At 45.2% G+C, this 13,046-nt stretch overlaps 1 protein-coding gene across 1 annotated transcript in view; it reads right to left on the reverse strand.

Moving 5' to 3' along the window:
- Nucleotides 1-2,366: 2,366 nt before the first annotated feature.
- MUS81 (MUS81 structure-specific endonuclease subunit) overlaps nt 2,367-13,046 on the reverse strand; it is a 22,164-nt gene continuing 11,484 nt past the window's right edge. Inside the window, 6 exon segments of the mRNA XM_070950670.1 lie at nt 2,367-2,824; nt 4,298-4,381; nt 6,812-6,915; nt 8,561-8,683; nt 10,680-10,775; nt 12,160-12,276. Of these exon segments, the coding sequence (XP_070806771.1) occupies nt 2,758-2,824; nt 4,298-4,381; nt 6,812-6,915; nt 8,561-8,683; nt 10,680-10,775; nt 12,160-12,276 (591 nt within the window). The 3' untranslated portion in view covers nt 2,367-2,757.

Raw genomic sequence — 13,046 nt, forward strand, 5'->3', positions numbered from 1 at the left:
CCCAGAATCCCCCAGCCAGCATGCTTTAAGATGGACTTCAACTCCCAGAATCCCCCAACCAGCATGCTTTAAGATGGGTGGACTTCAACTCCCAGAATTCCCCCATTAGTATGATTTAAGATTGGAAGAGTTCAACTCCCAGAATTCCCTAGCCAACCTGCTTTAAAATGGGTGAACTTCAACACCAGGATGGCTGGAGAATTCTGGGAGTTGAAGTCCACCGATTTTCCAGTTGCCAAGGTTGAGAAATCTTATTGGGTAGCCTTCGTCTTACAACTGTTCCTTTAGCGACCATTCGAAGTTCCAACAGCGTTGAAGAAAGTGACGTACGACTTATCCTCGGACTTGTGTCCATCCCTGAATCCCCATGGTCATGTGATTAAAATAGGGCTGCTTGGCAATCGGCATGTATTTACAACGGTGGCAGCCTCCTGCCACCATTTGGGACCTTCCCGCAAGCAAAGTCAATGGGGGCGGGGGGGGGGGGAGAGGCTGGATTCGCTTAACGACCACCTGATTCACTTAACAACCAGAACAAGAAAGGTCATAAAATCAGGCACAACTCACTTCACAGCAATGAAAAATCTGGTCCCGATTGTAGGTCATAAATCAAGGACTCCGTATATATACTTAACCAACTATTTTGGAATGAATGAGTATTCAGGAGTCACTTTAAGAGGTGACTGAAAATAGCCTCGCAGCCTAATTAAATTTGTTCTCCCAAGGTATGAAAAAAATCCTGGGTGGAATTAGAGCATCACGACTAAAAACAGATGTTAATTTGGACTCTGTAAGAAATAATATTTGCCTTTCGAATATTACAAATTCTTCCAGGGGCTAAAGAAAGATTGCAAGCTGTTTATTTTTCTCTTGACTGGCCGAAAATTTTTGCTGTTCTTCCCACTTATAATATTTGAAAGCATCAAACAAACAAATGACTCATCCTTAAATTTGAGTATTTACTGGGGATCGTAAAACAGAAATTTCTTTCTGGTTTATTAAAGAAACCGTAATTGAGTGGCTTCACCCATGACGCTTGGGACACCGTTGGAAATTGAAAAAGGGCACGGCTGTGTCAGAGCAGAAGTTCTATTTTCCTGCATTTGTCAACTATAGGTAGTTCTTGACTTATGACCAAAATTTGCAATTTGGAAGGAGGGAGGGAGGGAGGAAGGAAAGAAGATATTGCGGGAAGGAAAGGAGGGAGTAGGAAGACTGGGAAGGAAGAGAGGAAGGGAGGGAAAGAAGGAAGGAAGGAAGATATTGTGGGAAGGAAGGGAGGGAGGCAGGAAGACTGGGAAGGAAGTGAGAAAGGAAGAGAAAGGATGAAGGAGACATTATGGAAGGAAGGAAGGAAGGAAGATATTGTGGGAAAGAAAGGAGGGAGGGAGGAAGACTATGGGAAGGAAGAGAAAGGGAGAGAAAGGATGAAGGAGACATGGAAGGAAGGAAGATAGATATTGTGGGAAGGAAAGGAGGGAGGGAGGAAGACTGGGAAGGAAGAGAGAAAGGGAGAGAAAGAAGGATGAAGGAGACATGGAAGGAAGGAAAGGAAGGAAGATATTGTGGGAAGGAAAGGGAGGGAGGAAGACTGGGAAGGAAGAGAGGAAGGGAGAGAAAGGAGGAAGGAGATGTGGGAAGGGAGGGAGGGAGGAAGGAAGGAAGATATTGTGTGAAGGAAAGGAAGGGAGGAAGACTGGGAAGGAAAAAGGAAGGGAGGGAAAGAAGGAAGGAAGGAAGATATTGTGGGAAGGGAGAGAAAAGGGAGAGAGGAAGGGAGAAGGGACGGAAAGAAGGAGACATGGGAGGGAGGGAGGAAGACTGGGAAGGCAGAGAGAAGGAGAGGAAGGAGGAAGGAGAAATTGTGGGGAGGGAGGAAGGAAGGAAGGTATTGTGGGAAGGAAAGGAGGGAGGGAGGAAGACTGGGAAGGAAGAGAGGAAGGGAGAGAAGGAAGGAGGAAGGAGATGTGGGAAGGGAGGGAGGGAGGAAAGAAGGAAGGAAGACATTGTGGAAAGGAAGAAAGAGGGAGGAAGACGGAGAGAGGGAGGGAGAAAGGAAGGAAGGAAGATATTGTGGGAAGGAAAGGAGGGAGGGAGGAAGACTGGGAAGGAAGAGAGGAAGGGAGAGAAAGGAAGGAGACGTGGGAAGGGAGGGAGGGAGGAAAGGAAGGAAGGATGATACTGTGGAAAGGAGGAAGGAGGAAGACTGGGAAGCAAGGAAGAGGGAGGGAGGGAGGGAGAAAAGGAAGGAAGGAAAGTGGGGGAGGATGGGAGGGTGGAAGGAAGAAAAGTAATAATCCTTGTTGTTAAAAAACTACTAGAAACTTTATTGGAATATGAAGACAATTAGGATTTTATTAGCATGTTGAGGTAGTATATTTCTTAGGTTCTTTTCGGTCAAACAGGCAGGATTGGGCACTGAAGGGAACACACAACGAGAGCATTTGTCCAAACCCTTTTCTGGGGAAAGTGTATACGTGTGTGTGTGTGTGTGTTTGTTTGAGTGTAGGCAGAGATGACAAAAACCCTCCCAAATTGTGCAAGGAAGTGCAACTTGGGGGGAAAAAAAAACCCTCGCCTACGTGATTTGATGCACGCTCCTTTCCTTGTTTTACAAAACGGTGACAAATGGCGGGAATCTTCCTCTTCATCGACAGCACAGTAAACGTCATTATTTCCTCTCTCTCTTTCTCTCACACAAACACACACTGGCCCACACACACAGCCAACGCACAACTTCTCACAACCTCTGGATGTTCAAGGCAGCGGCCCAGGGGTGCAGTACAATTGAGCCAAGGTCTTGCTAAGAGAAGGACCCAGATTTCTGTAGGGGAAAAAAAAAAAAAAGGAAAAAAATAGAGGCAGGGGTCGTTTTAAAAAGCAAATTCCCAGGATAATTAATTCATTTATTCATTAATCCGTCCAATTTACAGGGTGCATCTCTCTTTAACAATAGAATAACAGAGTTGGAAGGGACCTTTGGAGGTCTTCTAGTCCAACCCCCTGTTATCCAACCTCTTCTTAAAAGACTTCCAGTGTTGGAGCATTCACAACTTCCGGAGGCAAGTTATTCCACTGAACAGGTAGTCCTTGACTTATGACCATGATGGGAGTTTATGCATCGTGGTCGTAAGTCAGGAGGGTTGCACCAAGGGGTCAGTCACGTACGCGACCCAATTTTATGACGCAGTTTCTTGCAGTGGTCGTTAAGCAAATGCGGAAGTCGTTCAGCAAACCACGGGCGTGGTTTGTTTGGCGGAAAACCTGAAGTCCCGTGATCAACATTGGGAGGCTTGGCAACTGGCGTGTACTTATGACGGATTATATGATAGCTACCTTCCCAACAAGCAACGTCAACGGAGGAAAAGTGGATTCTCTTTTAACGGCCATGTGACTCGCTTAATAACTGTTAAGTTGCTTAACAACTGGAGCAAAAAAAGTTGTAAAAATCAGGCACGGCTCACTTAATATGCTCCTTGCTTAGTTCAGGGAGTCCTCAGCTTACGACAGTTCGCTTAGCGACCGTTCGAAGTCACAACGGCACTGGGAAAAAAGGGACCTACGACCGTTTTTCACACTTACGACCGTTGCGGCCTCCCTGGGGTCACGTGATCAAAATCCAGACACTTGGCCACCGACTCATATTTATGATGATTGCAGCTTCCCGGGGCCACATGATCCCCTTTGGCGGCCTCCTGACAGTCAGTAGGGGGAGCCAGCTTCGCTTAACGACCGTGTCCCTAACTTGACAATGGCAGTGGTTCACTTAACGACTGCAGCAAGAAAGGTCGTGAAACGGGGCCAAAAAACTCACTTAACAAACTTAAGTTTGCCACATAAGCAACATAAATTTTAGGCTCCATTGTGGTCCTAAGCAGAGATGGGATTCAGCCGGTTTGGGCGAATCAACTGAATTGTTGAACCGGTAGTTCTCACAACTGGCTGGCCCCACCCCACCCCTCCCAGGAGTCCTCCCGGACCCATTTTGGATCCCAGGTAAATGCAGGGGGCGCGTGGAGCCTGGGGAGGTTGAAAATGGGCCCTCCACAGCCCGTTTTTGCTCCCGGGGGGCGTGCAGGAGGCCGAGTGCTGCCTGTCACACCCCCTTGGCTACGCCCACCATGGCCACGCCCACCCAGCCCATCATTAGGGCAGAGAACCAGTTGTTAATTTATTTGAATCCCACTTCTGGTTGTAAGTTGAGGACTACCCATATTTAGGGGCAGGGGCTGAGGGAGCTTGTGTAAAGGAGGGGGAGCGGGAGAAGAGAGGAAAGACCACCAGCTCCGGTCCTCACCTCTGCAGCTGGCCACACTTGATGGTACTCAGAAGATTCTCCTGGCTTTCTGAATCCGGACACTCAGCGTAAGCCCCCATCAGGCTGAGAATGAAGAAGGAACACCAGGGAAGGTCATCAGCCCCACCGTTGACATGCCAAGGAAAAAAATCCCTCCATGTTTCATTGTACATGTGAATCTTTCACTTCACCATGAAGGATGCTGGTTTAAACCAGGTTACAGCATGGTCTGTTCCACCAGTAACCAGCCTCTAAGACAGTGTTTCTCAACCTGGGCAGCTTGAAGATCTCTATGGTGATCTCAACATCATCATCTTTTAACGAACCCATAATCCCTTGTGGGGTGGAGTCTGGGTGACTGAATGGAGCTAGCAGAGTGTTTTACTGGCCGGATGCCCTTCCTGACACCAGAGCGGAGTTTTGTTCAGCAGATAAATTCTCAGTGTGCTCAGAAAGGCCTGATTGTGAGGCCAGAGCTCCACCTCTAGGCCACCGCACCACTCCTAGGGTGATCTCAACATCCAGAATAAATAAAGCAATAATACAGAAGGTTATTCCTAATACCATATTTTCAAATGGCTAGCTGAAGAATTCTAGGAGTGGAAGTCCACCTCTCTTAAAGCATGCTGGCTGGGGGATTCTGGGAGTTGAAGTCCACCCATTTTAAAGCATGCCGGCTGGGAGATTCTGGGAGTTGAAGTCCACCCATTTTAAAGCATGCTGGCTGGGAGATTCTGGGAATTGAAGTCCACCCATCTTAAAGCATGCTGGCTAGGGGATTCTGGGAGTTGAAGTCCACCCATTTTAAAGCATGCCGGCTGGGAGATTCTGGGAGTTGAAGTCCACCCATTTTAAAGCATGCTGGCTGGGAGATTCTGGGAGTTGAAGTCCACCCATTTTAAAGCATGCTGGCTGGGAGATTCTGGGAATTGAAGTCCACCCATTTTAAAGCATGCTGGCTGGGAGATTCTGGGAATTGAAGTCCACCCATCTTAAAGCATGCTGGCTGGGGAATTCTGGGAGTTGAAGTCCACCCATTTTAAAGCATGCCGGCTGGGAGATTCTGGGAGTTGAAGTCCACCCATTTTAAAGCATGCTGGCTGGGAGATTCTGGGAGTTGAAGTCCACCCATTTTAAAGCATGCTGGCTGGGAGATTCTGGGAATTGAAGTCCACCCATCTTAAAGCATGCCGGCTGGGGGATTCTGGGAGTTGAAGTCCACCCATTTTAAAGCATGCCGGCTGGGAGATTCTGGGAGTTGAAGTCCACCCATTTTAAAGCATGCTGGCTGGGAGATTCTGGGAGTTGAAGTCCACCCATTTTAAAGCATGCTGGCTGGGAGATTCTGGGAATTGAAGTCCACCCATTTTAAAGCATGCTGGCTGGGAGATTCTGGGAATTGAAGTCCACCCATCTTAAAGCATGCTGGCTGGGGGATTCTGGGAGTTGAAGTCCACCCATTTTAAAGCATGCCGGCTGGGAGATTCTGGGAGTTGAAGTCCACCCATTTTAAAGCATGCTGGCTGGGAGATTCTGGGAGTTGAAGTCCACCCATTTTAAAGCATGCTGGCTGGGAGATTCTGGGAATTGAAGTCCACCCATTTTAAAGCATGCTGGCTGGGAGATTCTGGGAATTGAAGTCCACCCATCTTAAAGCATGCTGGCTGGGGGATTCTGGGAGTTGAAGTCCACCCATTTTAAAGCATGCTGGCTGGGAGATTCTGGGAGTTGAAGTCCACCCATTTTAAAGCATGCCGGCTGGGAGATTCTGGGAGTTGAAGTCCACCCATTTTAAAGCATGCTGGCTGGGAGATTCTGGGAGTTGAAGTCCACCCATTTTAAAGCATGCCGGCTGGGAGATTCTGGGAGTTGAAGTCCACCCATTTTAAAGCATGCTGGCTGGGAGATTCTGGGAGTTGAAGTCCACCCATTTTAAAGCATGCTGGCTGGGAGATTCTGGGAATTGAAGTCCACCCATTTTAAAGCATGCTGGCTGGGAGATTCTGGGAATTGAAGTCCACCCATCTTAAAGCATGCTGGCTGGGGAATTCTGGGAGTTGAAGTCCACCCATTTTAAAGCATGCCGGCTGGGGGATTCTGGGAATTGAAGTCCACCCATTTTAAAGCATGCTGGCTGGGAGATTCTGGGAATTGAAGTCCACCCATTTTAAAGCATGCTGGCTGGGAGATTCTGGGAGTTGAAGTCCACCCATCTTAAAGCATGCTGGCTGGGGAATTCTGGGAATTGAAGTCCACCCATTTTAAAGTTGTAAAGCTTGAAAAACATCGATCTAAGGTCACCATCATAAACTGATTTTTTTACCACCAGCCAAATTTTAACCCCGGAGAGGTGAAGAACGGAATCTGAGAAAAAAAAAAATAACACAGCCGAGCTATTTTTGCTGTTCCCTGCAGTGTAGGGAAAACTACAGATATTAGTTTAGTTCCCACATTATGCGAAATCCAGGTTAACAGAACTAACCACCCCCCAGGCCCTCTTCCCCATCTTCATACCTAGTGGGCGTTTTGTATTTTTCCAAAATGGCAGCCGCTTTTTCTCCGCTGAGGCCGCTGACCTGCATCAGTTGCCTTGCGAAGACTTCGTACACCGTCTGTGCCTGGGGAAACGGAAGCGGGAACGGGGTTTAAAAGAAGCGGGTTTGCTGATTGTGTGAACGTAGCTCGCGACCTGGTTCAGCGAGAGGGAATCTGTTTTTTTGGTTAAATATCTGGACTAAAAATTCAGTAGAAATCGGGAGACCCTCAATTCAAATCCTGCCTCAAGCCGGCTTCGAGCCAGCCACGCTCTCTCCGCCCTAGGAAGGAGGCAATGACAAACCAAATTTTAAAAACCCTTCCGAAGAAAACAGTGCAAGGGCTCAAGTCAGCCCATTAGACCTGACCGAACGAAAGAAAACAAAATTAAAAATAAATATTAAGCACCCTGGAAAAGCTGAAAAAAATTCTGACTGGGTTTCGTTACTCACTAGGTTTGCACTTAGTGCAAATTGGAAAAGCAAGCAGAGAATAGGGTTTTGCTATTTGCAAGTTTTGCTATTCATAGGGCCAGATTCTGACCTAACTTGTTTGTTTTGACTTGTAGATTCCTGGGCTAACAAACCACAATGCTCTGCGAGACGTGGTTTGCAAACGAATCACAGTCAGGATTTGTGGAAAGCTAGGAAATCGGCGATGTGTAATAAACCCATCCTTTTCAGACACAAAAATTCTTTAGGGCCATGATGGCGAACCTTAAGAGGTTGCAGAAAAAAAATGCTTTTAGAAGCCTCTGACGATCAGGCAACTCAGCTGGGATCACCAGAGGCTTTTAAAGGCTTTTTTTTTTCCTACAGCCTCTTTGGCTGAAGAGGTTGCAGAAAAAAATGCTTTTAGAAGCCTCTGATGATCCCAGTTGAGCTGCGCGATCATCAGAGGCTTTTTTTTTTTTTTTTTTTTACTTTTAAAAGCATTTTTTCGCCCGGAGAGGTTGTAGGAAAACATGCTTTTAAAAGTTAAAAAAAACAGCCTCTGATGATCGCGCGGCTCAGCTGGGCATGGGGAGAGGCAGGGAATTTTGCTACCGGTTCTCTGAACCACCCAACACCATCGCTACCGGATCGGGCGATCCGGTCTGAATCGGGAGCATTTCACCCCTGCTCCAGAGGCTGACAACAGAGAGGCAGAGGAACAGGAGGAGCCTGTTCCTAGTGCACACATGCGAAGAGCTGCCAGAAGGCAAGAGCAGCTAAAGCAAAAAGGACGACTCGGGAGTAAGGCCAGGAGATGATTGGCCCCTCCCAGAAGGCTTAAAAGACCAGCAACAGCTCTTGGGCTCTTTGTCGGAAAACAATGTTGATAGTCTTGCTGCACTTATCTCTTGTCGGCGTCTTCTGCGTTTGAACTTTTGCCAAGAAAAGTCTTTGACAGGTTGCCTAATTAGACCAAGGTTGGTGATAAGGCGGAAGGATTGTGCTATGAAGAATTTGTTTGGAATTAGTTCTGACTACGCTGAGAATGAGTTAATTCTCAGCTGTTCCAATAAAGTCTGTCTGTTTGTTTCGAACTGGTTGCGTCTGATAATACCTACTTGGGCCTGGGTCACAACACGCGCCTCCTGCCAGCCAGCTGATTTTCGGGACGTATGTCGAGGACTACGGACTGGATTTTTTTTTTTTCTGTTTAATCTGGGATCTTCCACATGGAAAGCTGACATTTTCCTTCTTGAGGTCCTGGATTTTCACTCAAGGATGCAAATATTCTCACCTTATTCTTAATGGCTCCTTCGTTAAACTCAGCAAATGTCAAGAGCCTGCAGATACCCTCCTTGGGCTGCAGGGGGCGCTCGTCCTCCAGTTCTTGCTTGGTACAGCTCAAAAGCATTTTGTCCTACAGGGGAAAAACAGGGAAAAAAAGTAGTAATTCTTAGAGAGAAACTCCTATCTTTAAACTCGTTTTTTCCCCCACCGTTGCTCTGTGTCTTTACAAGCAGTCCTTGACTTATGGCCGGTTTACAGTCGGTCTTTGATTTACGACTTATCCCCTCGCCTCAGGGGAATTCTGGGAGTTGAAGTCCACCTGTCTTAAAGCATGCTCGTTGGGAATTCTAGGAGTTGAAAGTCTTAAAATGGCTGGGGTTGAGAAATATTGATTTATACAAAAAAAAAAAAAAACTGATTCACTTCCCCTGCTTTCTATGAATTTGCATTTGTATTAAAAGCAATTGATAATTGAGAGGGGGAGAGAAGAAGATAAAATATAGTATAGAGTTAGGGTTAAGTATAAGTATAGGGTCTCCTGCTTATAGTCCCTTCCGACTATTCTATTCTATTCTATTCTATTCTATTCTATTCTATTCTATTCTATTCTATTCTTCTATTCTATTCTATTCAGAATCCTATTCTATTATTCTATTCTATTCTATTCTATTCTATTCTATTCTATTCTATTCTATTCTATTATTCTATTCTATTCTATTCAGAATCCTATTCTATTATTCTATTCTATTCTATTCTATTCTATTCTATTCTATTCTATTCTATTCTATTCTATTCTATTCTATTCAGAATCCTATTCAGAATATTCTATTCTATTCTATTCTATTCTATTCAGAATCCTATTCTATTCTATTCTATTCTATTCTATTCTATTCTATTCTATTCTATTCTATTCTATTCTATTCAGAATCCTATTCAGAATATTTTATTCTATTCTATTCAGAATCCTATTCTATTCTATTCTATTCTATTCTATTCTATTCTATTCTATTCTATTCTATTCTATTCAGAATCCTATTCTATTCTATTCTATTCTATTCTATTTCAGAATCCTAGTCAGAATATTCTATTCTATTCTATTCAGAATCCTATTCTATTCTATTCTATTCTATTCAGAATCCTATTCTATTCTATTCTATTCAAAATCCTACTCAGAATCCTATTCTATTCTATTCTATTCAAAATCCTATCCTATTATTCTATTCTATTCTATTCTATTCTATTCTATTCTATTCTATTCTATTCTATTATTCTATTCTATTCTATTCTATTCAGAATCCTATTCTATTATTCTATTCTATTCTATTCTATTCTATTCTATTCTATTCTATTCTATTCTATTCTATTCAGAATCCTATTCAGAATATTCTATTCTATTCTATTCTATTCAGAATCCTATTCTATTCTATTCTATTCTATTCTATTCTATTCTATTCTATTCAGAATCCTATTCAGAATATTTTATTCTATTCTATTCAGAATCCTATTCTGTTCTATTCTATTCTATTCTATTCTATTCTATTCTATTCTATTCTATTCTATTATTCTATTCTATTCTATTCTATTCAGAATCCTATTCTATTCTATTCTATTCTATTTCAGAATCCTAGTCAGAATATTCTATTCTATTCTATTCAGAATCCTATTCTATTCTATTCTATTCTATTCAGAATCCTATTCTATTCTATTCTATTCAAAATCCTACTCAGAATCCTATTCTATTCTATTCTATTCAAAATCCTATCCTATCCTATTTCCATTCTGTTAAAATGATCTCCTATTTTAAAATATTGTTTTAATCAATTTAATTTAATATAGCAAACCGTCATTTTTATTTTCCCCTCATTTTTTTTTTACAAGAAATCTGTAGAAATAGGCTTGGCTGAAGAGCATTGCATCTGATCCAAAACTAGGCAATTGTCCTTGACTTACAACAGATCTACTTAGTGTCCGTTGTGAAGTTACAACGGCACTGGGGGAAAAAAAGTGACTTAAAACTGGAAGGTTTCACATCCAAAGTTAGAAGTCTTAATGCTGAGGTAAAAAAAAAAAAAAGTAAGAGGCTAGTCCTCATGAGGGTCAAGGAGCCCATATTGCTCCAAACTTACCCTGTATTGTCTGGTCAAATGACGGGTCATGATGGTCAGATATGCAGCAGATTCCCGAATGTCAGCGGTACGTTTGACAAAGAAGCCATCGATCACCTGCGGGAAATAAAGATGATTGACACGGGCACCTCCAAGTGATGTCCCTCAAAACCTCTTCGGAGATAACAATTAATGCAGCTAAAAGGAACAAGTTAAAAGAAGAAGCAAAATCTGGGGCCAGATTTAGGGTCAGAATAACAGAGTTGGAAGGGGCCTTGGAGGTCTTCTAGTCCAACCCCCTGCAGGAGATCCTATACCAGTGCTGGTGAACCTGTCTGTGCTTTGTGTGCTTTGCACGCTTTGCGTGCCATCTGTGCCAACATGCGGCTCCTCCCCCATGCGCGGTGCACGCAACCACGCCATCTGCGCGCATGCAAAGTTTTTGTGCGCTCCCACCGTGCGCTGTGCCCACAATCGCACCATCTGTGCATGCACGTGGTTTTCGCACGCGCAGGAGAGCTCTGAAGACCAGCTGGGTCCCCTGAATTGCACACGCATGCACACCGGTGGCCCAAACACCAGTTGGGGCATGCGCGCATGTGCAGCTTCAGGTGGGTTGGGCGACAGCTCGCGTGCCCAGAAAAATGACTCTGCGTGCCACCTCGGGCACACAGGCCATAGGGCCGTGATGGCAAACCTATGACACGCGTGCCACAGGTGGCACACAGAGCCATATCTGTGGGCACGCAAGCGTTGCCCTAGCTCAGCTCCAGCGCGCATGCGCACGCTGGCCAGCTGATTTTCTAGCCTTCCAGGCCGACTGGAAGTCGGGAAACTAACCGTTTCCAGCCTCTGGAAGACCTCCGGTGGGGTGGGGAAGGCTGTTTTTGTCCTCCCCAGATTCCAAGAAAGTCTCTGGAGTCTGGGAAGGGCAAAAAAATGAGCCTACTGGGCCCACCGTGCCATTGTGTGCCAAAAGCGGAGGGGTTGCTCAGGGCACATTGAATTATGGGTGTGGGCATGCGCACCCTCGACCCCCCCACACTCCCCCTTGCTTTTGGCACGCGACAGCAAAAAGTTTAGCCATCTCACCATCATGGTCTTATACCATTTCACACAAATGGCCGTCCAATCTCTTCTTGAAAACCTCCAGTATTAAAGGACTCACAACTTCTGGTGGCAAGCCGTTCCACGGGTTAATTGTTCTCCCAGTGAGGAAATTTCTCCTCAGTTCTAGGTCCTTGATTAGTTTCCATCCATTGCTTCTTGTTGCTGCCTTCAGGTGCTTTGGAAAACAGGTGGATCCCCTGTTCTTCGCGGCAGCCCCTCAAATGTTGGAAGATGCCATCATGATGTCACTCCTGGTCCTTCTTTTTACTAGACTAGACATACCCAATTCCTGCAACCCATTCTTTATATATTTTAGCCTCCAGTCCCCTAATTGTCTTTGTTGCTTCCGGAGTTTGAGTCACAAGGATTCACCTTCGCAGGTGAGCCTCACCTGAGTATTGATGATGGCTTGTTGCAGAGTCTTTTCGGGAAGACTGAGATGCTGCGCGGAATTCGCGTCTTCTACCAGGTAGATGGGGTGGGAAAGACCGCACTGCCGCAGGCGGAACTGGATTCGAGACATGACAAAGGAAATAGGGAGGGGTGGATAGATGGTTAGGAACCCGAGATTAAATCATGAATGGAAGGCGAACAGGTAACCCTCTCAACCTTACCTGGAACTGGAAGATCTATTGCTAAGAGATGTTAAGAAAAGTCATCATGTGACCCTGACTGCTTCAACAATCTTTTTTTGCCATGGTTGTTAAGCGAATCACTGCAATAAACTGAACTGACTACCATACAGATAGTCCTCGACTTACAATGGTTCGTTTAGTGTCCGTTCGAAGTTACAATGGCACTGAAAAAAGCAGGGTTCCGGATGCCCTAACTAAATCATGAGCTTCGAGCCAAGCTTCAAAAGAAATCCAGTTATTTATTAGGAGCTTCATGTCGGCACGTTCCCAAGTGAAGCCAGCTCTGACCCTACGTAATTTACGCCCCAAGTCACTCCCCTCTGCCTGCTGTAGGTAACTCTGGGAGACAGCCTTGAGAGAGATAAGCATGGAATGTGCTCCTGTCTTTGGCTGCTGTGCCATTTTGCCCGTTTCCCATCCCCCCTGGCCTATGGCAACTCGAGAGCGGGCCAGCGATGCTTTGTGAGTTGGCAAGCGATTTAGGACCGTTTTTCACACTTGCACACATTTGGATGCTTGACAACTGACTCATAGTTATGACGGTTGTAGCGTCCCCAGGGCAGGGTTGGCGTGATCCCTTTTTGCGACCTTCTGAAATGCAAAGTAACAACCGGGTTACTAACTTATCGACTGCAGTGATTCA

The sequence above is a fragment of the Pituophis catenifer genome, unplaced genomic scaffold, assembly GCF_029215685.1.
Source record: "Pituophis catenifer annectens isolate HBS135680 unplaced genomic scaffold, rPitCat1.0.hap2 SCAF_10, whole genome shotgun sequence".
In the NCBI taxonomy this organism is placed as follows: Eukaryota; Metazoa; Chordata; class Lepidosauria; order Squamata; family Colubridae; genus Pituophis; species Pituophis catenifer.